The sequence below is a fragment of the Schistocerca gregaria genome, chromosome 1 (assembly GCF_023897955.1).
Source record: "Schistocerca gregaria isolate iqSchGreg1 chromosome 1, iqSchGreg1.2, whole genome shotgun sequence".
Lineage (NCBI taxonomy): Eukaryota > Metazoa > Arthropoda > Insecta > Orthoptera > Acrididae > Schistocerca > Schistocerca gregaria.
In genome coordinates this window covers 471,135,084-471,162,094 of record NC_064920.1, presented here as the reverse complement: position 1 = coordinate 471,162,094, position 27,011 = coordinate 471,135,084, and the positions used below count along the sequence as shown (strand labels likewise).

The following is a 27,011-nucleotide window of genomic DNA, read 5'->3' as shown; positions in this document are numbered from 1 at the left end:
GCTGTTAATTTCTTCTTGAGAAGTTAACATACTGGCATCAAAACTTGCCTAGTAAGAATATAGCACAGGAATGCTCAAAGAGGGAACTACTGATGTTCAAGCAAAAGTTCAGTAATAATCACCCATTTGACTTTTGTTGCTTTGAATCACAGCGGACATCACTCCCTATACCCACCTTCTTCTGAACCTTGCATAATGCAAATGTTGCAAGACAGTTAAGTAGATGCAGGTCAGCAGAAATGTCAGATATCAAGACTTTCTGAATGAACAAAATCATTAATCCAGAACGAACTTTCTTCAAACAAGAAAATTCTTTTTAAATTCGTTTTGTGCAAAAGCACTTGCCCCACACACAATGCAAATGTTTCGAGCCACCTCTGCTGCCTTTGTTCCACTATCAAACCCAGAACACACCATATGCTACAATATTAGAGTTTTTCAACTTGTAACTCTATTTTACAGCTGTAAAACAATGTTCATATTTTCAAATATGCTAACTCCAATATGTAACTGAAAGGTAAGTACTAGAATTTCGAATAAGAGATCGACAGTTGATAAATACACTCATGGAGCCATGCTGTGGTCACCTGGTTGGACAGCACCTGATGTCAGGTGTCCGCCATCCAGTAGGCAGAGGTCACTGTACGGTGTGGAAGCTCTCGAGCATGAACTGTTCTGATCTCAATGCAGCCATGACCTGTTTGGCGAATTGCTTCTGGAAGTTTTTAAATTACACCTTGGTTAGGAAGTGAAGCACATTATATCTGAAGTTCCATCAGGCTGATAACTTAAGCATATAGATGAAATTTAGCTTAAAAGATAGAGGAAGGAGTGGACTTTAATTCAGTGACTTCATGTCAATGACATACAATGTTTACCATTAGAGCACAAGCTTATACAGCACTGTACCAACTCTACAAGGTGACAAAATGTCCCCCAGACATTTCCGTATCTTACAACATTGCCAAATTGTGCATTTGCTCAGACTTAGAATTCTGAGGGGTGGCTGGCTTTATTGGTCACCTTAACTGGATGACACGACAAATCTAAGTGTGGGCTTCTGCAGTCATTGATACATGCAATAATTTTCTTCTGGGCTTGTGACTGCATTACAAATGTGCAAAATATGTGGCGGTTTGGCCACTACTGCAAGTGCGTTTCTTCAGGGTGTTCCCAGCCCCCACATCCAACGTGGATGTTTACCGATAATCTGATGGTAAACTTGATCATAAAGTATATAGAAAGCCCATGAACAGATACCTACATGCCTTCTCGCATTATCACCCTCTGCAGAAGAAATCTGCTCTGCACTTTAACCAAGAGTGTCCACATATCAGTGATGAACATCTGAAGGCTGAATTACAAAACCTCGCATCCATTTTTGGTCCCAACGATTATAGGATAAAGATGATAGATGAAACTGTGGTGGAAAAGAATGAAGGCAACAGAGAAGCAAGAAGAAGCACAAAACACCACATTACTGCCATTTGTTCGAGGAGTCATTGAATGTGTGGGCAAAATTCTCTGACAGGCAGGTATCAAGTCAATTTTTTGAAGCAGAATCAATATTCTCTTGGCTCAATGAAAGATGCAGTTGACAAACTATATGCTGATGGACTATACAAAATTTGTGTAGTGTCGACTATTGCATTCAGGCAAAAGGGGTGACCCGTCAGCATACAGGTATCTGAACATGAAATACATATCCTACTAAGACAGCTCACCAAGTCAGAGGGTCAGAATACCAGGACGAGTGTGGCAGACAGACAGAATTTTGAGAAGCCTGCATACTGGCTAAACAACCTCTCTTACCTTCAGTAGGAAGGTAAGAGCAGGAATATACAGGATGGGTACCAACTTCCAGCATCTTGGCTGCCATGAGTAACAGTGTTACACAAAAACAGGTCATGTGAACCAACATACAAGGCATGCGGAAAACCACACTGGGAGCAGGTACGCAGAGTACTGGGATGCCTCGGCTGGCACTAGGTAGCAAGTGAACAGTGGTACATCACAACTCCCACCTACTTCCCATTCACCTGTTTTCACCAGTGGCAAGCAACAAAGCAAACTCCAATCAAGAATGTCTATTACCATCAATGAAAAGAAATAATGAAAACACCAATAAAGGAAAATAAAAGGAACAGCTCATCACAGTTCGATAACAGCCTCTTCCACCAGGATGCAAGAACTAGACTTTTATCATTCAGCAGTTAAGGCAAAAAATGAACCTGTAAAGTGCCACTTGCAATAGTGGTCAAAATTTCAGAAGTTTTAGACATTGACAGTGCAGTCACAGATCCAGAAGGATTTTATTGGCTGACACAGACATACTCTCTCTGGCCAAATTTTGCCTAAGATTGCACCTGTCGGACACACAATCCCAAAGGTCCAGCAGGAACAGAGATCTGTCATGTTTTGGGCTGGTATCATGCACAGATGTTAAACAACTTTCACTGCTATTGAGGGTTATTTGAAGGCTGTGTAGTATTACAACAGGATCTTCCATCATTCTATCATATGGTTGAGCCCTACAGTCAACATTTAAGTGATAGTTTCGCCATTTGAGGTAATAAGGCACAAGCAACATGTGCCCACTTTATGGAACACCTTTCTATCTGAGGTGGAAATTGACCAAATGGAATGGCCTGCAATATCTGTTCACATGAGCCCAACAAAATATGTCTGGGACCACTTGCAATTCATCATCACAAGAAACCTCTTTACTCAGTGAAAAACCTCAGGAGTACCATTCTCAATGAGTGAGATAGGCCGGAGCAGCCATATCTCATTCACCTAGCGGACAGCATGTTGAGGACGACCGAAGAGCATTACAGTGCGCACGCTGCACCAGCACAGTAGTGAATGATTTCCTCGGCAGATTTTTATGTGATATAAAAGATGTGCATTTTCAAATAAGTTACATCTGTATTTGCTAATGTTTTATTTCACAGTGAAATACTTCTTTTGTTGTTGTTTCGTAAGGACTAGTCTTTAATTTACGGCTATCTTTGAATATAAGTCCCTACACACACACACACACACACACACACACACACACACACACACACTTGCTGATAAGCAATTGGTGACAACTTTTTGAGCAGTTTGCTATCAGCAATCACTTTTGGATGTAAGAACTGTGCTATTTACACTGATGTGACAGAAGTCACAGGACAGCAATATGCACATACACAGATGGTCTCTGTATCACGTACAGGAGTTATAAAATGGCAACACATTGGTGAAGCTATCATTTGTACTCAGATGATTCATGTGGAAAGGTGTCCAATGTGATTATGGTTGTACAATGGGAATTAACAGACTTTAAATGCAGTAACTGGAGCTAGATGTATGGGACATTCTATTTCATAAATCCTTTGGAATCCAGTATTCCAAGATCAGAAGTGTCAAGAGTGTGCTGAGCACACTGAATTTCAGGCATTACCTGTCACCATGGACAATACAGTGGCCAGTGGCCTTCCCATCAGAACAGAGAGCAGTGGCAGAGTTGTCGGAGCTAATAGGCAAGTGACACTGCATGAAATAACTGTAGAAATCAGTGTGAATGGGCTATGGCAGCAGGCTGTATTCCTGGTTGGTTAGGAAGGAGTTGAAGTTTGTGATGACTGAGGATGGGTGTAATCCCGAAACACGTAACATGTTCTAATAAAAGAGTCAATTGAACATCTCATGACTTTATTGCGATTGTAGAGCATTGGCTACCAATTATTAACATAAAAATGATCGCAGGCCTCAGACGGGATTTTATGTCCTGTATATCATGCATTTGTTAACACCACAACACAGCAGCAGTGCCTGTCCTGGGCCTGTGGCTACATCTGTTGGATCCTAAAGGACTGGAAAATGGCAGCCTTGTCAGATGAGTCTCAATGCCAGTTAGCAAGCATTGATGGAAGGATTTGAGTATGGCACAGACTCCACAAAGCCATGGATCCAGGTTGTCAATAGTCTGTGTAAGCAGGTAGTGGCTCCATAACGGTGTGGGCTGTGTTTACATGGAATGAACTGTGTTCTCTGCTCCAACTGAATTGATCATTGACTGGAAATGGTTACATTTGGCTACATGGAGATCATTGGCAGTCATTCATGGAATTCATGTTCCGCAACAATTATGGAATGTGCTGTCACCAGGCCACAGTTTTTTGGGATCGATTTGAACAACATTCTGGACAATTCGAGTAAACGATTTGGCCACCCAGATCACCTGACATGAATCCCACAGAACACTTATGAAACATAATTGAGAGTTAAGTTTGTGCACAACATCTTGCATGGGCAACACTTTAGCAATTGTGGATAGCTAAAGAGGTAGTATGGCTCAATATTTCTGCAGGGGACTTTCAGCGACTCATTGAGTCCATCCCATGTACAGTTTCTGCACTATAGCAGGCAAAAGGGGGTCTGATACAATATTAGCAGATATCCCATGACTTTTGTGACATGAGTACACCTTACCAGATTTGGAAAGAGATGTCTTTCATAATATTCTATTTACATACAAGGGTCACTTTGATATCCAAATCCATATCTACATCCACATCCTCATCTGATCCTTCCTAATTTTATTTTGATATGTAATATCAAAAAATTCTTTTGGGAATTGTTCTCTGCATTATTTATCCATCACCACTCTGAACTGCACACTTGAGTTCCATTCCTAGCACAGCCAAGAATTTTTCTTTCATGGAAGTGCACCCAGTCTCACAAAGCAATCTGAAAGAGAAGTAACTGGCCAGTTCAGAAGTTTATGTTGACCACTGGCAGAACAGGTTGCTGATCATGACCCACATTTCACCCATTTCCTGCATCACTTAGGAAGAAGTAGACACAGAGGTGAGCAGTGCGTGGTCCCCTTAGACTGATCATTGAATTATATTATTTATCCTGCATTTTAATGACTTACTTAATATCCATTGGTCTACAGTGCTTTCAGCACACCCTTTTAATGGATACATTTTAGTTCCACTTTCGATGGTAGTGTCCCAAAAACCAAAATTTATCCTTCTTGTTACAGGGTCCTTCTACCAACAAAACAAAATACATACTTTTTGTATCTTTAGTGGTGCTGACTCTCAGGTATTTGTATTCTTCAATGTACTTTTTACTGGTTACTTCTTTCATTGCCATATATTGTGCTGTATCTCCACAATCATGTTCTCTCTTATCAATATTTACACCCAGCCTTCAACTTATGTGCTCTAAATATAATATTTCTGATTATTCAATGAAGAATTCCTCTTCTGTAAGAACACTGATTTTTATATACATATTTTACTCTAGTATTTTAGCAGGTATTTGCAATTAGTTTATTGCACTGTGTAGCTGGAGTCAGCCCAAACAAACACTGCTCATGACACATTTCATGCAACTCCCAAAGTTAACAGAAAGCATCAGTTGTTTTCCTATTAAAAGTAAAATGATTTTTAAAGCAGAATTTCACATGCACAGTAGGTAGAATAGTCCAAAGTAAGTCTAGCGTGATATTAATTTTACTGATACATATTAACAGAGACGTAAAACATGGATTACTCCAACAACAACCTAGCAGTGCTGCTGCTATGTGGCAGCAGACAGTGTGGGGCAGGACAGCGCACGAGTCGCTGCTGTGGACTACTGGTTACTTTCCTAACACCCTGTTAATACATATCAATAAAACAAATATCACACTACACTCATTTCAGACTGCTCAACTGAGTGGGCCAATAAAATTAAACTTCATAAATAATTTTGTTTGTAGTGCCAACTCCAGCTACGCATTGCAAAAATGAAATTGCTAATATCTGTGGAAACATCATAGATATTGCACCTGACAACTTTTAGGAGAGACATTCTCAACTCAGTTTCCTATTTGACTACATTTTTTTGCTTCATCGATATAGTTTTTCATAAGGCTGTTTAACAAGCTGTGGTTTTGTTTTTGTGCTTTCCTTAGTGAGAGATTTGAATCTGCTGCAATCATGGTTGTGTAAACTTTTAATACCACAACAACATACACTGATCATGCCTCCTTAAATGAAATACTTGTCATAGACATTTATGGAAAAGCACTGCTATGATTAAAACAAATTAATAAATATTCTTGCTGCCACTTGACTTCTTGGTCCCTCCCCCTTTTTTTCTATATTGTTGTGGTAATGAAACTTTGAGCTGGACCTTATCCACTATTGTATTGACTGGAAATCTTCCCTAATATGCTCTGGCGGTTAAGTGAAACTGATTTCTTCAAACAGACCTTTACCATTTCCTTCTATATTGAATCCTTGCTACACCTCTTCCAACTATTCCTTTTGCAAATTCCTTTTCACTACTCTATTAGAATCTGTTATAAAATACTCTTTTATATTTGACCAACCAAAGAGACTGAGTTGTTCCAATGGCCATCAAGTTCAGACAAAACCTTCATAATCACTTTAAAGCCTAACTCAATAAGGACAGTTGGATCTAAACCAAAGTAGTCAACTGATGTGGTGTTATGCCTTCTACCCATCTTGTGAAGCATTATGTTTGGGAATAAGCCAAAACCAAACATAAAAACTGTGTCTGTCTGTCCCCGAATATCAAAGCATTAAATAACATTACTCTGTTACTGTTATTACCAACTGCTTCATATTCTTTCCCAAATGATGATATTCAAAATCTGTCACGTTAGTAGTTTTTGAACCATAAAATGTATCCTAGTTCCACAGCTTCAGTAATACCATAGTCACAAAGCATGTAATGTGCTCTTCACAGCAATATTCATTAAGCGCACTTTGTGATTTTACTTTCGTTTTTTGTATATACAGCCTACATCTTTTCTTTTGCTTGATCTACAATAATATGAGAAGAAATCTACCAATCCAGGATTCTCTCATCGATTTTTTGTTTTCCCGGTACTTCTCTGGTAATAATATTAAACCTGCTGATATTTTAACTAGGTGCTTCACTTTTTTGTATTGGTAATGAAAGCATTCTCTTTTAATTTGAAAATGCTTCCTGTATTTTAATGAAATAAAAGTTTTCATTTATATTCCTGGTTCTATTACAGCAAAATAATTTTGCTTAATTTGAAATGCTCACCTATGTGCATATTCAGTATCCCCCATCTGTTTAGCCTAATATGGATCTCTCATACTTAAGCAATATTCCAGAATAAGTGATACCAGTTTATCAAGTATACCACTTGGTTTACCAAAGATTCAGCCTGTGTGATACGAGTTTGTGTTCTCATATCATTGTCATTTACCCGTACACTGAATTTTATACCTCTGACATCATCTATATCTGTAACCATATTGTTATGAAGAAATAACAAGTTCTAGAAACAAAAGGTTCAACGATACAATTACAGAACGAAAAGAAGTTATTAACATTAAGTCACATTTTAGAGACTGTGATACATTTAGCATATAACAAAATATTTGAGATATATAGTTTAGTTATGAAAGATAACTTACACTGAACAGTTGATTTACATTCCAAAGTAACTTCCTACAGTGGAAACCAGGATGACTACGAGTATGGCCAAGCAGATCATAATCATGATCTTCTTCTGCAAATTCACATAAAAAATTATGTTATTTTGAATTGTATGTAAAATAAACATATCACAAATAATTATGATAATATCATTAAATCAGTCCACAAATTAAGTGACACGAAAAGTATGTATAGCTTTTAACCTATAGCACTATTATCATAAATATTAAAAGCTGTACTAAAGTAAGTAAAATCTACACAGATGTACTAAATTAAATAAAGTTTACACTTTGCAACAAAGGCAAACAAAAGATAACTCTGAGAATGGGGACAAATAAGTATATAAGCTGATGTTGGTGATATATGACAACTCAAATTCTGGGAAGAATTAGGCAGAAATGTCAAAATAATATTATCATTCAGAGCAAAAACATTACCTGTAAACAAATAACTTCTTGCAAACTCTGTTTCGCAAATTCACAGCTAAACTACAAACTCTGATGAATTAAATGCCTTACTCAAGTTGTGTGTGTCTTAAAGTCATGATAAAATGAGAACAGAAAAATGGATAGAATAGGAGACACACAACACTACAGTTATTAGCATCCATATATTCATACTAGATAAAATCTTCATGCCCCCCCCCCCCCCCCCCCCCCATACACTAACAGCAAAAGACCTTCTCACTATGTGTAGAAGCAAAAAACAGGTGTGGTGAAGACAACAAATAGCTTAACTTTCATGGGAAGTTAGTAAGGTATGGAAGCAATTTCATCCCATAAAAAATGCTTGTGACTTGCTTTAGCAGTCACAGTATTCATGGTACTCCACAGCTTTCTAAGCAGAATTAATAAGATAATTCATGGCATACATAACAAGCATATGCAGAAATAAAATGGAATCATCCTCTCCTGTGTCAAGCTAACAGTGTATACCAAACACAAAATATAGCATTTCTAGACAAATTTAACTGAAAACAGTTTCTCACTATGAAAGAAAAAGTGTGTTCTACATTTGTGTGGTGTAATGAGACCACATTACTGATGAGACCAACAGGTCTCTGAAATAGAAAAACATAATAAAATTGTGTTATTTAGAAATGACATTAGCAGCAAAGTTAACATAAAATGTCATTTACATTGGGTAAATAATGAAGGGGTACTGAGTCAAACTGAGGAGGGAAGAGTACTATGGCACAGCTTGATTAAAGTGAGGCACATGCGGATGGGATACATCATATGGCACTAATGGAGGAAAATGTGGGCAATAAAAATTGTAAAGAGAGACCAATGTGTGAACACAAGAAGCAGGTTCATATGGAGCTAGGTTGCAGTAATTATACAGAGATGAAAATATTTGTATGGGGCGGGACAGAGAGCTGTATCATATGAATTTTTGTACTGAAAAGCAGCAGCAGCTGTGATATGTACATCACACTGGTAGCAGTATTCCAGTTTTCTAAAATATGTGGTTCACATCAAAGCATCACATTCATTGAAGTATTTACAGTACAAACCAGGTTGCAAGCTAACATCTGACAGAACAAACCACAAAAGAATCATCCAAAAGTCATATATTACAAAGTCAGATTACTCAGTGGAAACTGCGCAAAGTTAGGAATAATGTTGATACTATATTGTGACTATAATCACAAATAAGCAACTAAGACTTAAACAAAAAAATGTCTTATTTAATACTATAAACAGCAAGCAGATACATCAACATCCGTACAATTTATATCATCTATTGACAGATAAATAAATAATAAGAAGTAACATCATGTTTCCCGGCCATTCATTTATGCTAGCCCCTTTCAATGTAGTCGCTACCACCACACAGGCAAGGAGGGTTTTTTTTTGTTCAGCCTGAAGATGGACTTTTCTTTCCCTGAAGCTCCTAAATTGGTTCAAGCTGATTACGCTAATTTTAAACGTGAGTAAATTCGCCATGAAGGTCACTGTTTTCCAACATCCATTGCTGAAAAGGCTTGAAAGTGCTACCCAAAAGCAGCACCTTACAGCAGCTCAGAAAATTGCCAAAACAATTTTATGCATTCTTCTCCTGATTCAGACTGGTTGGCAGGACAGAGTTAAATAATTTCAGTACTGGTGCTCATGAAATTGGATGGCAGCCATCACGGGGTAAAATTGTGCGCGCTCAGAAAATCGATATTGTTTTCAGCGAGTGTATTGCAGAAGAACTTGGAAGAGAGTGATCTTTCATGATCAACTGCGGTACACAAAATTGAGAGATTCTGAAAATGCATAACTCTGCAAGGATGTTGATTTCTGTTTGAGCTGTCTAGTGTTTCAAACCAAGTGTTGCCTTTAAGTGAGTCTGCATGTGCTTGGCAGGTGGGGGCTGTTGCTAGCTGGACAGTAGTGTTTTAGAGAGCAAGCCAGACTTGCTGAGGTTTAGTAGAAGCCAATGAATTGAATTATAAGGGGTTGTCAAATGAAAATGAGAAAGAAATAAGTAAAGTGCTTATTATTTCAAAAGTAATCACCATACCAGTTAACACTTCCCACTGTGATACAAGACGGTCAATGCCTTCATGGAAAAAAATGTTTGGGGTTGCCTACAGAACTACGATTGTGCAATTGCATGCACGACTTCCTGTGAAGCAAATTGGCAGCAGCGAATATCTCCAAAGAGCTCCAAAAATATGGAAATTGTATGGGGGGAGAAGGGGAATGTATGAAGAGTGTGTAACAGCTTCTTAGTGAAACTTCTTCAGTGTAGATGGAACAACTTGGGCAACACTTGGGCAGGCACCTGGGTACAATCATGGTTCTCTAGTCACCAGTAAACATTTTTCCATAAAAACACTGACCATCTTTTCTCACAATGTGATAAATGTATTAGCAGTTATGACAATTACTTGTGAAATAATAAACAGTTTACTTAATTTTTCTCATCTGCCTCATTTTCATTTGACTACCCCTTATATATTTCTTCCTGTGGAAATATGAAAGTGATATTTTGGTGTGACTTTCTCTACTGACTTTGAACTGTATTCCTGTTTTGTTGGTGTGATTGTCAGTGGGAGTTGCTACAAGTCAGTTGGAGACAGTGTATTGAACTGTGGTCAGGAGTCTTTCCAGAAAGTATTTATATAGCTTCAGGGCTTTTAATGATTGACTTTGGAGTTGTGAGAGACTTAACCTTGTGTCACAGGTCAATGCTAGGCTGGCAAAACTTATTTACATTGATTGGTAGAGTAGAAGAGCAGAGACTTAATCTGGATCTGCCAATAAATGTTTTGAACTACACTCCTGGAAATGAAAAAAGAACACATTGACACCGGTGTGTCAGACCCACCATACTTGCTCCGGACACTGCGAGAGGGCTGTACAAGCAATGATCACACGCACGGCACAGCGGGCACACCAGGAACCGCGGTGTTAGCCGTCGAATGGCGCTAGCTGCACAGCATTTGTGCACCGCCGCCGTCAGTGTCAGCCAGTTTGCCGTGGCATACGGAGCTCCATCGCAGTCTTTAACACTGGTAGCATGCCGCGACAGCGTGGACGTGAACCGTATGTGCAGTTGACGGACTTTGAGCGAGGGCATATAGTGGGCATGCGGGAGGCCGGGTGGACGTACCGCCGAATTGCTCAACACGTGGGGCGTGAGGTCTCCACAGTACATCGATGTTGTCGCCAGTGGTCGGCAGAAGGTGCACGTTCCCATCAACCTGGGACCAGACCGCAGCGACGCACAGATGCACGCCAAGACCGTAGGATCCTACGCAGTGCCGTAGGGGACCGCACCGCCACTTCCCAGCAAATTAGGGACACTGTTGCTCCTGGGGTATCGGCGAGGACCATTCGCAACCGTCTCCATGAAGCTGGGCTATGGTCCCGCACACTGTTAGGCCGTCTTCCGCTCACGCCCCAACATCGTGCAGCCCGCCTCCAGTGGTGTCAGGACAGGCGTGAATGGAGGGACGAATGGAGACGTGTCATCTTCAGCGATGAGAGTCGCTTCTGTCTTGTTGTCAATGATGGTCGTATGTGTGTTTGGCGCCGTGCAGGTGAGCGCCACAATCAGGACTGCATACGACCGAGGCACACAGGGCCAACACCTCTGGTTATCGTCGAGGGGACACTGAATAGTGCACGGTACATCCAAACCGTCATCGAACCCATCATTCTACCATTCCTAGACCGGCAAGGGAACTTGCTGTTTTAACAGGACAATGCACGTCCGCATGTATTCCGTGCCACCCAACGTGCTCTAGAAGGTGTAAGTCAACTACCCTGGCCAGCAAGATCTCCGGATCTGTCCCCCATTGAGCATCTTTGGGACTGGATGAAGCGTCGTATCACGCGGTCTGCACGTCCAGCACGAACGCTGGTCCAACTGAGGCGCCAGGTGGAAATGGCATGGCAAGCCGTTCCACAGGACTACATCCAGCATCTCTACGATCGTCTCCATGGGAGAATAGCAGCCTGCATTGCTGCGAAAGGTGGATATACATCGTACTAGTGCCGACATTGTGCATGCTCTGTTGCTTGTGTCTATGTGCCTGTGGTTCTGTGAGTGTAATCATGTGATGTATCTGACCCCAGGAATGTGTCAATAAAGTTTCCCCTTCTTGGGACAATGAATTCACGGTGTTCTTATTTCAATTTCCAGGAGTGTATATCCATAAAGCAGTAAGACACACAATTTGTCTTGCATACAGCACACCACCAAGACTGCACGAGTTATGGCCATGGCCATGAATGTGGCTGTGTGTGAAGTCACAGAAGCCCAAAGCATGGATGAAAGAAATGTTGCAACTCTGCCCCCTCTTCTGAAACAACCAGATAATTGGGACGTATAATCCTAACAAGTGAATCCACAATTCTGACATTTATGAAAATATAAACAATGTAAAGAGATTGTGTGTTCATATTTCTGACTATTTACTCAAGACTTTAGCACCAAAGTCCAGCTGCAATAATAATTGTTACAACAAGATAGTAACTTCATCTCAGTCAAAAAATAAAAATATGCAGGGAAAGTGGTAACATTTATATCAGAAATGCTGATTGAAAAATTTATCCTTCTGCTATTTTAGTCAGCAAAAACTTTTTTGTTGCTATTGTTTTGAAAGGGCATTAATGATTCTTCTGGTTAACTGGACTTAATGTTGAACTTTGCAAATAGTTCAAAGAATGGAAAAAAATTATGTTATAGTTAGCACATTGTACATAAAGAAAATATAAGAATATTGACTACATTTTGAGAATTTCAATAGTAAATTAGTTACAAAATGCAGATGATGCTTGGCCATGGGCAAATATTTTTGCATATAAAGGGGATATCAAGTTAATTTTTCATTGGGCACATTAGAGGGTCAGAGGAGAGAAATTTGTGGTACTTAAATGGTACTGTATCTATTATAAAAGAAGTGGATCCCTGTGATTATCAAAGAGACCAAAAAGAAGGAGCTACAGGTACTTATTTTCCTGATGATTCAACTTTAATTCACATCAAGGTCTCCTTAAAATTTTGGAACTGACATCACAAGAAATGTAACTGGCCATAGCTGCCAAGAAGTGTCTGTTAATGTCCAGGATGGTAGAGAAGGAAGTTTCATCATCTGATGTTGGAATAGACCGTATCAACTCCTCCAGTACAAATCTCTTTACAGTGTGATACAAATTATTTCTGAAATAATTTCCCTTGTTATGTTGGGGAGTAAGTATATCACTATTTGTATGTGTAGTTTTGCTCAATAGAAACAACAGAAAAAGCTGCTTGCAGGGTGAAAACTCCAATGAAAGACAAATTCATTGCAGATAGTATTATATACAAATATGTAGCACCATATTTGAACATATTTTCAGTCCCATTTCTAATTACAAGTTACCAGTGCAGAAATCTCACACTTTATGATGACTGTTTTTGACTCTGACAGACTTACTGTTTTCTTTACTAACACTTTAGAATGTGTCCATGCATTGACAATGGACGACTGTAATCTCATATCCTCCACATAATGCAGATGATCATCATCATATCTACTGAAAAGCATGAGCTTTGCAATCTAGTCTATCAACTCCTCACAATTTCAAGAGTTTAAATGTCATTTACATAATGCAAGGAACTAATGTACTTAAAATAAGCTAGATAATCATATTTTGATCTTCAGTTGAGTCCAATAAGTCAGATTCACCACATTTTTCAGAAATGTTGCCTTCTATGGCAACACAATTCCTCTTTCACTAAAATTTTGGCTGTATCTATGAACCCATTACCTGATTTGTTTCATCATGTGGTGATTTGTTCATGAAAAAATATTAGTATTTTTGTTTGTAACTATGATACTTCTGTGATTGTGATGATTATGACACACAGTAGGTATACCACCAGAGGACAAGTGTGTGTGCGCACCATATTGACATTATCCAGTGTCATTCATATATCCCAAAAGAATGTTATGGAAATATCCCACTTTTTTCCATTTCAAATTTTACAATGACTCTAGAGTTCAGACAATCAAGGGCCAGTCAGTGACCTTGGAGCTTAAGCAATTAAGCAGCACCCAGTGACAATGGCCCTCACATGATTATAAGCTGCCCAAAAGCGTTACCATGCTGACAATATTAAGTAGGGCATCAAGAACATGAGCAGCAATGGCTCACAGGAACAAGATGGACCTGTATCTGTGACTCATCCCAGGTAGTACATATATAGTACGACACAATGTCTAACAAGCATGCTGGAGAAACCTGAAGATCACCTGTAATGGGAAAATTTGAAATCAACCCTATTTCATCAAAATTGTAACCGTAATGAATAATCAGTACTGCCTATGTAGTAATTTTTTATTTATTTTTCATTATGAGAGAGAAACATGTCACAATTAGGATATAATAACTGTCGTTTATGGATAACACACACAGCCTGCAGCTCAAAACAGCCACAGATTGTGGTCTATTCCACTATTCTGGATTTTAAGTTCCAGGAAATTTTTGAGGGTTGCAAAGTAACATTAGTTGTTTTAATACAATAAATGTGTGTACTCTCACCATTCTGCTTCACAAGCAATCATTTAACTGTGAGCAAGTTTTTGTACTTCACTGTTGCTTTGAATAAAACTTAATTCTACATGTTTTAATGAGACCAGTGTCTTGGTATTCATTGGGTCTTGCCGGTATTTACTAAGGTGGTAACATGTTTTTCATTCCATATGTACCAATACATATACCAACAGGTGCTAAACAGATAGCCGACCTTGTGATTAAGTGATGTTAGAAATAAGGAAAAAATGGATAGCTGAGGAAGAATAAAAATTCTGCCCCAACTCTAACAGAACTGGACTCTCACAGAACAAATGCATTGTAACTGAGACAGTCATAGAACTGAGTCGATAAAGAATCTTAAGAACAAACTTTTTACTTACTGTATATTGTATATTGATTTGTATGCTCTCATAAACACACCATCTGGAGCTCGTTTTCTAAATAATCAGCAATACAATGATGCAATAATTTTTTCTCCTTATGTTATGTCTGGAAACATTATGAATCATCCATACATCTGTGATCACTGTAGTATCTACTAGCATACTGCTCCTTACATACTCTAAACAAGGGAAATTAAAATTTCTGCATTTTGTGTTGTAGCAGCATACATTGTACACAAAACAAAACAAAAATTAATATGATGAATATGAAAGTGAAAGAAAAACAAAATTTACTAATAAAAAAGCAGAAGGATATTAAATGGCAATGTTACATCTAATATGACAGCCAATGCTGTGAAAGTAGCAACTGAGTTTTTACACATGTAGAGAATACACTGCCGTTAAAATCAATATTGACAGGAACTGCAAACACATTACTCATGATAGAGTTGCTACCGCCAAATCGCTCACGAACAAGCGCTAAACCTACTTTTATTCCCCTTCTTATCAAAGGACAAGGTTACTTTTTTTGTTCATATGGAGAAAACACACACACACACACACACACACACACACACACACACACACACACACACACACACACACACACACAAATAAAAGAAAAGAAAAAAAGGGTTCAAATGGCTCTGAGCACTATGGGACCTAACATTCGAGGTCATCAGTCCCCTAGAACTTAGAAGTACTTAAATCTAACTAATAAGGGCATCACACACATCCATGGCCGAGCCAGGATTCGAACCTGCGATCATAGCGGTTGTGCGGTTCCAGACTGAAGCACCTAGAACCAATCAGCCACACCGGCCAGCACACTAAGCAATGTGTACAAATCAGATTGTCTTCTTACAAATGTGAAATGTGGTTAATGATCTGTAGGTTTTCAAAATCACTTTAGGTTCCACATTGTTTCAACGGCAGAAAATTTTTCCTACAGGCAAATCTTGTAGTACGGTAATGCCTAAACCCAAAGATAGTTTGATGAGCATAAGAATGGAATTACTCATCTCCTCTGGTTTCCGCAATTGTTTAATTTTAATATTAATAAGCTATTGTTATCTTATTTGCAAAAAAATAAAATCAAGGGTCATCCAGGTTCTTGCATTTCCTTAAAATCTGGTTAGGTGTTCCATAATGCAGGTAACAGTGTCTCAAGGACATTGTCTATGAAACAAGTTATATGTACAACTGCGCTTCTGAACACTTCAATAACGTTGGTACAGTTGACTCTCAATAATTTGATGTTCAAAGGATGCCAGAAAAAGTTCAGTTTTATGCAATATCGACAGATCATGGAAGAATTAAGAAAAAGTAGTTGAAATAAGGGTATCCCATACCAAAATAAAGCTAAAAATCCTACTATAGTTTTAACAATATTTGTATTGATTTACAAATAAAAGCATGAATTACAGCTAAAATTAAAGGAAGTTGATTTTTACCCATTTTATCAATTTTCATTTGTTTTAATATTTCAAACAAAAGGTAAAAACATTTCTGAAAATTATCTAAGAAAAGTACAATTTCATTTTGCAAAGAAATGAGTGATCTTTTGCACATGACTGGTCAAATATGTTTTCTCCTGCAACACTAAACAACGTAGTGCAGAGATTAGCATACTGGACTCTCAAGAGGATGATGGTCCAACCCACATCCAGCCATCATGAATTACCTTGAGATTTCCTGGTAGATTAAATCTGTGTGCTGGGCCGAGACACGAACCCAGTTCTGCAAGGTTCGCAGGAAAGCTTCTGTGAAGTTTGGAAGGTAGGAGACGAGGAACTGGCAGAAATGAAACTGTGAGGACAGGGCATGAGTTGTGCTCGGGTAACTCAAATGGTAGAGTACTTGCCCATGAAAGGCAAAGGTCCCTAGTTAGAGTCTGGGCCTGAACACAGTTTTAATCTGCCAGGAAGATCAGCGCACACTCCACTGCAGAGTGAAAATCTCATTATAATTTAGCTTTCTTTTAATATCCCTAAAACTGCTCCACATAAATGCCAAAATGGTTCCTTCAAAATGGCGCAGCTGATTTCCTTCCTCATCCTTCCTCAATGTGTGCTTGTGCTCTGATGACTATGTTGTCTACAGAAGGTTAAACTCTAAACTTCCTCCCTTCTATTGTGACTGAAATCAAAGGTTCATCATCAGTTACTTCCATTGTAAGTGCATACATGCACAACATTTCTATGGAGGATGCATTTTCTGGAGTCATAGATGAAACTTGTACTGCTTCTCCTTTGTCTGTTTCACCCAGAACAGGCAAAATTTCAGTGTCAATAAGAGCACTGCAGATTTTCACATGACGATCAAATGTACAAAATCATCAAATGTCACATTTTCTCCTAAGTCAAGAAGGCCCAGAGTTCATTTCACTGTTCTCCTGTTGTTGCTGTTGGTACTGTGGCTCCTTGCTGAATCTGCATTTCCTGAAACTGATCAAAATCATTGTTGGGGTAACATACAAGATGACACAGAATAACGGGAATGTTTGAAATCAGTAGTGGCAGCCATGGGCAGGTGGCAGCACTGTGGGTTCAAGACAGTTAGCGAGTAAACAGTCTGCCATTTCAGTAATCATGGATCAGTGGAATGGACAACAGCGTGCATTAGCCATAAAAATGTTTTATAAAAACAATTATAGTTTGGTAGCGCCACAGAGGGAGTTTCAACATTTTTATACATTAGGACATCATGATGCTGTTCCGTTGAAACATGTGATAAAATCCAGAATGAGATTTTCACTCTGCAGCGCAGTGTGCGCTGATACGAAACTTCCTGGCAGATTAAAACTGTGTGCCTGACCGAGACTCAAACTCGGGATCTTTACCTTTCGCGGGCAAGTGCTCTACCATCTGAGCTACCGAAGCATGACTCACGCCCGGTACTCACAGCTTTACTTCTGCCAGTACCTCGTCTCCTACCTTCCAAACTTTACAGAAGCTCTCCTGCGAACCATGCAGAACTAGCACTCCTGAAAGAAAGGATACTGCAGAGACAGTCTCGGTCAGGCACACAGTTTTAATCTGCCAGGAAGTTTCATGTGATAAAATGTTGGATTAATAACTTTGAAGAGAGTGAATCTGCCCTCAAGAAGATACCAAAAGGACAACCAAGAAGTGTGCATTCTCCAGAGAACATTGATGTTGTACGTGAGTCTGTCTTACAGAGCTCAGTGGCATTCAATTCGCAAGCAAGCAGTAGTCGTCGGAATGTCGCGGGACAGTGTTTGCAGAATTCATCTTGATTTAAAATTTCATCTGTACAAACTACAGATGCAACAGCTGAAGGACAATGATTATGATTAGGATTCTGTCACCAAATGATAACAAAAATAAACAATGACAATGAATTTCTAAACAAGTTGTTGATGTCAAATGAGGCACATTTTCATCACACAGGTTATTTGATTAAACAGAACTACCGTTACTGGGCAAACACAAATCCTAATGATGGTCATGAGCGCCCTTTTCAGGCTAGTAAAAAGACAATATGGTGTGGTGTTTCATCACATGGGATTATCAGACTATTTTTTTTGCAAATGAACAGGGAAACACAATAACTATCAATGCCGATCCTTACATGGAGATGTTATGAACTTTTGTTACACCTGCATTGAAAAACTTTCTAAACGTTAAAGAAGCCTGGTTACAGCAGGATGGAGTGACATGACACATTACACGGCAGTCAATGGAATATGTGCGAGAATTGTTTGGAAACAGTGTGCTCTCACAATTCGTAACATTCCCAGGCCCCCTAGATAGCCAGATTTATCTGTCTGATTTTTTCTTGTGGGGCTACCACAAAATCAACGTCTACATGACTCGACCAAGAACCCTGGATGAGTTAAAACAGAGAATTCAGGATGCAATTCGCAGTATCCCAGCTGAGATGTTGCAGCGGTCAATGAGGAATCTCAACAGCAGATTTCACGAATGTACTCTTACAGGATGACACCATCTAATGGATGCAATTTTTAAAAAAATGACAAATGCCATCAATGTTTTGTAAATGGCAAATTTGTAAGGTTTCAATTAATATGAACAAAATTTCTTTACTTCATCACTTCTACTATTATTGGAGTGTGAAAATGTTCCCGTTTTTCTGTGTCACCCTGTACACAGCCAAGCTTATCACTGTCAAAACATGTTGGGCCTTTGACTATATTTTCTGTGGTAAAAGTTCTAGAAATGTGTAACTGTGCCTTGATCAAGTAAATGCAATTTTTAAATTAAATTCATATTACACAGAGCTGGTTGGTTATTATGAACTGTGCAGTTGCCAAAACAAGCATGATTTCTTCCCTCTGATTTTTTTCTGATTCTTTGTACATGCTCAGCAACCATCAACCAAATCAGTTGTCATACATGCTTTTTTTTAGGAGCAGCAAAATGCAGAAAACAGTTAGATAGCTTTGAAACATCAAAGGTTTGCAGTTACTGCTATCAAATGAAGCTTTAGTTTCTGAGACCCATTCACGTTCATTTCAAGCAACAGCATTGCTTTGTCTGCTTTGTTTTCCTCCATGGTGTTTTTCCAGCTTTAAAAGTCAATGTTCAGTTGAGAAGACACTTTAAAGACAGAAAACAGTACAATTTTGTCAGTACTGAACATGTTACATATGTTTCAATTTGCCAATAAGCTTTCTCATTACCTTTTACATGCTGAAAAAACTGTGTCAACACTTCCTTCAAAAATCTTCTCAAAAATGGTGTTATATTTTACAGTTAGTGTATCACCCCTCACTAGCAGCAGACTTGCCAATGCCCAGAGCACCAGATCATGAAGTTCAAAGTGCTGTCTTCCACTGTAACATAAACTAAATCAATGAAGCTCACTTCACCTGTTTGGAAACCTATTGCATCCAGTGTCAAGAGGACGCAAACACAAATGTGTCGAGTCGACAAATTGGCAGCAATTCAAATGTACGATGAATAAGGGTACCCACAGAGAAACGCCAGCAAGGGATGGGAAGGAGCACCAGGTGCACTCATTATATACTCCTGAAGACTGCATTCAACATGTTGAAGTGACTATTCCGGCAACCATTGAGGGAAAAGGTACAACCAACTGTAGATTGTGGCATGCATTGGAATAAACAATACCTGTCATCCATATGTGTACTATTCCAGTGACTGGTGGGGACCAGTCTTACTCATTGAGTTCCAACTAAGCTCACATTTTGCAGCATTGTACCCAGAACTGGTTTCGAGTTGAATGGAACCCAGGTAGCTGACACGCTGTGGCATGTACACATGTTTTTTTTAAGGTTAGGTGACTCTCCATCCAGTCTGTGTAACAACAGCTGTAGGGGGACCCTTAAATTTCAGTACAAAATGCAAATATATACCTCCTACAGGCAAAATTATTAAAATGCTAATGACTAACTGCAAGAGCATTTGCAACAAAGAGGCTTAGTTTGAAGTGTCTCTAAAAAGCAGTGGAGCTCACATAACACTATGTACAGAAAGTTGGTTAAAACCTGAAAGTGATATCAGCGAGATTTATGGACAAAATTTATGTATATATTTGAAAGATGGGCTAATGGTAAATGGAGGTGGTGTATTTGTTACAGTAGACAAGAAACTCAAATCCACCGTGACAAATGTAAACTGTATGCAGCATAAACTTACAATCAGATCCTTCTACTAACCAACAGACTCAACACCATATGTAACAGAAAACTTCCCAAATCCTACTGTTATCAATGGATGAGACTTCAATCAACGAGCAATAATATTTTGCAAGTGGTGGGAATGACAAGAGGTCTTGTGAAACATTACTTAACATGTTCTCTGAGAGCTACCTAGAACAGATTGTTCAGAAGCACCATCATGATGGAAATGTATTGGACTAACAGCAACAAATAGACCTAATCTCTTTGAGAATGTCTATGTAGGTACGAATATCACTGCTCATGAGACAGTTGCAACAACAATGATCACCAAAATATAAAGAGCAAATATAAAGAGCAAATATAACAAGTAGAAGGATTTATATGTTCAGAAAACTAGAGAAAGAGGTAGTTGTGCTATATCCCAATAAGGAAATCTAAACATTTAGTTCTAGAGAGGAGCACGTAGAACTGTAACTCACATTTAGAAGAATTGTTGATGACATACTTGAAAGATATGTACCTAGCAGAACAGCTCATGATGGGAGTGACCTCCATGGCATACAGTCACCTAAAAGAATCTTCTGTAGAAACAAAGACTACCACACAACAGGTGTAAAACAAAGACAGGGAGAACAGAATGAAATGCATTTGGCTGTTAAGAGGGCAATGTTTGAAGTCTTTAAAGACTACTGGAACAGAATATTTTCGAAGGATCCCTTACAACCAAACAAATTATGATCATATGTAAAGCTGTTGATGTTACCAACATTTGCATCCAGACCCTCTTGAGTGAATAAACAACTGAAATTGAGAATAGTAAAGCAAAAGAAGATTTGCTGAACTCTAAAAATGAAAATTCAGTTGTAATGCCTCAGTATAATCCTCACACCACTGCAAAGTTGAGTCATATAAATATTAGTGGAAAAACAGCTGAAATGATGTAACCTGAACATAGCTACTGGGCCTTGATGGAACGCTTATCAGAATCTACACAAAATTTGTGGCTGAGTTACCCCTCTTTTAACCATAATTTACCACAGATCTCTGAACAAAAAACTTTGCTCAGTAGCACAGATCACTGTTACAATAATAGAGGAGATCCACAAAACTACCATAAAATAGCCTTGACATCCTTCTGTTGTAGGAATCAGACTGTATTATGAGCTCAAACATAATGATGTTTCTATAAGAGAATGAGCTCTCACATGCCACCCAGCAGAACAAGGCAGTCAGATAGATGCCAAATTTCTTGACTTCTGAAATGAATCGACTCAATACCATACCTACATTTACTATCAGGCAACTTTGTGACTGGTCTGAGGATTTTCTGGTAGGGAGGACACAGTATATCATCTTGGACGGAGAGTGACTGACAGATGTAGAAGTAACTTCAGGTGTTCCCCAGGGAAGTGTGTTGGGATCCTTACTGTTCATGCTGTGTATGAATGACCTTGTAGATAATACTAAAAAATAACCTATCACTTTTTGCAGATGATGCAGTTATCTTTAAGGAAGTACTGCCTGAGAAAAGCTGCACAAATATTCAGTCAGATCTTGAAAAGATCTGAAAGTGGAGCAAAGAGTGGCAACTTGCTTTAAATGTTCAGAAATGTAAAACTGCATGTCAAAAAACAAAACGATGTAGTAGCCTATGGTTATAGCAACAACAAGTCACAATTTGAATTGGTCAGCTCATACAGCTGGCTGAAACAATTTCTGGGGATATGAAATGGAACCCCCACATTGACTTTTCTGTAGGTAAAGCAAGTGGGAGACTTCACTTCATTGGCAGAATACTATGAAAATGCTATCAGTATACAAAACAGAATGCTTACAGTTCATTCATGGGACTGTTCCTAAGATGTACAGTATTCCTAGAAAGCAAACTTATCCAGTTACAAGATACAACTTTAAATGATGGCTCTAGGAATATACTACAACCCCATACGTATCACTCCCATTGGGATTCTGAGATCAACATTAGATTAATTATAACATGCACAAAGGCATTTAAACAGCCATTCTTCCTGTGCTCCATACATGATGAATGGGAAGTAGCTTTCATAACTGGTACAATGGAAAGCACCTTGTGCCATGCACTCCACAATGGTTTGCAGTGTGTGGATGTAGATGTAACAGAGAACGACTTAGCTTTTCCTTTAACCATATAACTTCCAGCAAGTATGTTTTATCATTTAAATTGACTATACCATTTTAATGTGCAATCATGAAAGTGCAGGAACTTACCTTTGATAGGTCTGCTTCTTCCACCCATATGATAAGTTTTCAGCAATGCAGAATTCCTGCTTCAAGCTTTTTGAAAGTGCAGGTATCATTGTTCCAAAAGTTTTCTATACATCCTCTTTTTTTTCCCCAGTCCACAGTCCATGGTCCATGGTCTCAGTACCCACTTTTTTGAGAGGGGCAAACATCTGTACTTCTTTGAAGTGTTTTTTTTTTTCAAATCACCCACACATCATCAGTGCATTATGTATTGTTGAATCAACAAAAGAACGTTCCAAAGTGTAGAAAGACAGAAACTGTTCGAATTACTGGTCTATTTTTCTTTTCAGTTTTTTCCACTTTATTACTAACTTCTCAAAATTAATATCTTTCTGTTCCTGATCTCCTTTGTGCATCAGCCTCAGTGATAATAGTTTCACAGCTCTCCCATATTTATTTATTAGCTGCTTCCTCATTCTCTTCTGTATTTTCCATTCTTAGACATATCTAATGCCTTTCTCACTTTTCTTCAACTTGCTAATTCATTTCCTTTGTGATAATATTGGTAAGTAGTGAGAGTGGCCCATTTCTCTGTTGTAAACTGTTTCATTCCGTTATGTGATCTTGTGTTACACAAACACATTGCACTGCTTATTGTTATTCCATATAAAGAAAATTATTCATCAACAATGTTCCCAAATATCTTGACATGGTAACTTGTAAACAGAAGTGGTTCTATTACACTTCCCACATTCCTGATTCAATATGCGTAAGGCACAGACAAAGCTGTGGGAACAGCACAAATTCCATGTAGGTAGCCACAGAGCATATGGTACAAAATCATTACAATTAACGTAAGTACTTAAATTCAATAGTTAAAATAGAGTTCTGGTGAAGTTTCAACAATGTTCAGACAGTAAACAAACATTTAAGCTACCAATAAAGAAATGTATTTCAACAGTCAGAGAAACTATTTTCATAAACTATAAACTTCATAATGGACTGTCATCATTATGAAATATGAACTACTACATAGCAATTGCAGAGTAATGATCAACATAGCTGGCTATTGACATGGAGGTCCAGAAATAGTTTCCTTGTGGCCATCTCAGAATGTTTTGGGATGGGAAGGTCTGTAACAAGATCCACTAGGCATTATGAAGTGACACGAGAAGCTGTTCGAATTGAAAAGCAGTGTCACTGAAACTTAAGCTGGTCAAGTCAAGAGGGATGCACTGGACTGTTAGTCACAGGACACTGACTTTTTAACTGCCAAGACCTGTCTGATCCTTAGCTGCATGGCATCTGTATACAACTCTAAAGAATAATGTTCATCATACTTAGAAGAGATTTTATTCAACAGAAAATATGCAAACTTGTAATAAAGATGTATCCTAAAATTAATATTTTCTGAGACCTAAGCCATCATATCATAATCACCACAAGTAAGACGTTCAAGATAATTTCTAGCCATTGTAATAAAACACCATTTTCCTGAAAATGAACTTCAGCACTAGTACTAGTCAGTTAACAACTGAAATTAGAACAACCGTAAGGGAATCCTTTTGAACCATATGGGAAATGTTAGATATGGTATTCTGCTGCAGTCTGGGGCAGATGGTTGTGTGTATTCCCCAGTCAGTGTTCCTCATCTTGAAAAACATCTTCAGCATAGTTCTCCAACCCACAGATTACTTTATGTGTTTTCCTAACAAGTGAAGTAGTAGTAGCAGTAGTAGTAAGAGTGGAAGGAAGTGCATGAAGTTATTGTGGACCAGAAATCTCCTGTCTCATTGGATTTTACTGCCCATATAATGTAGTATGCACCACAATGAAAATCAGCAATTACTGTAGTTGTAAGACACTCTAGTCTTCTGTAGTTTAATGAACAATTTCAAGAATCCAGAACAGGGACTTCCTCTTGCAATGTGGCAAAACAGGATCATTCTTACATATCTTACGCTTATCTTTCTGTGCTGTTGGGTGGGGATATACAACTGGTAATGTTTGTACTACATTTTGATTCCTTGAAACATTTAGGATTTAATCTGTTTCAACCATTCTTTCTTGCATCCATTGGTCACAGCAAAAATGCAGCCATTGTTCATTAATACATTGCCAATACTACAAGTTAATTTGCTCTATGCAGAATAAACACTACACATTACGAAGGGGGCCCTTATCTGGGGGCAAAAGGATGGGGGGGGGGGGGGGGGGGGGGGAGGGAATGTGCCCTACTCTCTCCCTAGTTCACACAAGAAGAATAAAAAAGGAGTATAGTCACGTGTCTTCCTTCCAAGAAAATAATTTAAAAGTTAATATTATGCAGGGTTTTTTTTTTAGCGAAGTAGGAACTGAAACTTTTTTATGGCTGTTCCTAAATACTCCATACCTTAACAAGAGAGCAGTATATGATGTATCAAACAAAATTTGTAACCGGATTGAGGATTTATCAGTCAGGGAGGATGCAGAATGTCTTGGATGTAGTCATACGCCAAGATAGAGGTAACTTAAGCATGTCCCAGACAAATGGATTGGGACCTATGTTATTCATGTTGCATGTCAATGACCTGGCAAACAATGTTATAGTAACTTACGTAGTTAGCTATAATGGAGTACTATGTGAAAAAAAAGCTTCACAAATATATAGTCAGATTGTGACAAAATTTTGAAGTAGTGTAATGACAGACAACCTGATTTAAATTTTCAGAAACAAATTGTGAACACACGGACACAGTTATAAGCTTATGTCCATCCTTGAGTCTGGCTTCAGCTGCCAGAGACTGTCGTTATGTGTGTGCGAGTTGCATTTGAGTGAGAGAGAGAGTGAGGGGGGTTAACTTAAACTAATACTATGGAACCAGCTACAGCTATCATTATGTGGACTGGATGGAGAGCTGTCCAAGCTGAAAAACCCTTGCAGGCACCCCACAGTGTTAACAACCTGGGTAGCAGCCCCAAAGCCATTTAGGGGTTGAGAATTCTCAAACTTTAGTACAAATCTAAGAAGAGGCAGCCTAAATTGTCACAGGACCTTGGGTACCTGATTCAAGCCTTACACTCAACTTAGAAACAGGCCATAATCAGTTTATTTATTTATTTATTTATTTATTTATTTATTTGTCAAGTTCTGTAGGATCAAATTGAGGATCAAATCTCCAAGGTCAGGGAACATGTCAGTACATGATATTACAACATTAAAGTAATAACAGATAAAAATATAAAGGTTTATGAATCTGAAAAAAGTCAAACCATAAGTTTAAGTAAACACAATCAACAATACAACAAGAATGAGCTTAATTCTTCAAGGAAATCCTTGACAGGATAGGTAGAGTGACCCATGAGGAAACTCATCAGTTACGATTTGAAAGCACGCAAATTTTTGAATTCGAGGGGTAGCTTATTGAAATGGATGCAGCAGCATACTGCACACCTTTCCGCACAAGAGTTAAGGAAGTCCGATCCAAATGCAGGTTTTATTTATGCCGAGTATTAACTGAGTGTTCTGTGGACAATGCTGCAGATTGTGAGCTTAACTACATTTCCATGCACAAGGCCTGTATTCTAAACCTCTTCTACCAGTCACTAGACTAATCCAAATATGACCACAGAGTTCAGATGACAGGCAACATTTGTTCTGATGTAGGTCACAATTTGCAGCTGGTTGCATCTTGTTCCCTCAATGGCTGCTGGAGCATCCTCTTCAATACACTGAAAGTGGCACTCAGAGAACCACACTATGTGCACAAGGTTATCCTACTTGCTACCATTTCCATAATGGGTACTATTATCCATTCTTTACTGTATATCAGAACTGCTGCTGATCACCCCTACTATTTTCTACTCACTTTTCCTGCCTTGGGAGCATTCAAATGTGCAGCAAATGGTGTGTTGGTGAAATGATAGCAAAACAGTACCATGGAACTTCCACCTAATGCCATACCCCACAATTTTATGATGGCAAGTACACTGGAATATTATGGCACCATTTCATGCTACAAGAATTCATTTGGGAAAGAAATTAAACTGAAAATTCAATGTCATTGGGCTTATAAAAGAGACATATTTGAAAGGTACTGTCATGTTAAAGAGTTTCAACTTCTTACTTATTTCAGTAACAGCTGCAACAAGATATGGATAATAATAACCAGCTGGGACAAGTCACAACAATGTATATCATTTCATTGCTGTGACATATTCATACATTCATTCATGACAATAATGGAAACTACTGACTGGAGCAATACACAAAAGAAGGGCAGACTGATATGTAAC

At 38.6% G+C, this 27,011-nt stretch overlaps 1 protein-coding gene across 2 annotated transcripts in view; it reads right to left on the bottom strand.

Moving 5' to 3' along the window:
• The window catches only part of LOC126353114 (syntaxin-1A), a 332,123-nt gene that overhangs the window by 12,719 nt on the left and 292,393 nt on the right, over nt 1–27,011 (bottom strand). For both annotated transcript variants that reach the window (XM_050002738.1, XM_050002741.1), the window contains one exon: nt 7,461–7,555. In XM_050002738.1, the coding sequence (XP_049858695.1) occupies nt 7,475–7,555 (81 nt within the window). In that variant the 3' untranslated portion in view covers nt 7,461–7,474. The remainder of the gene's footprint in view (nt 1–7,460; nt 7,556–27,011) is intronic.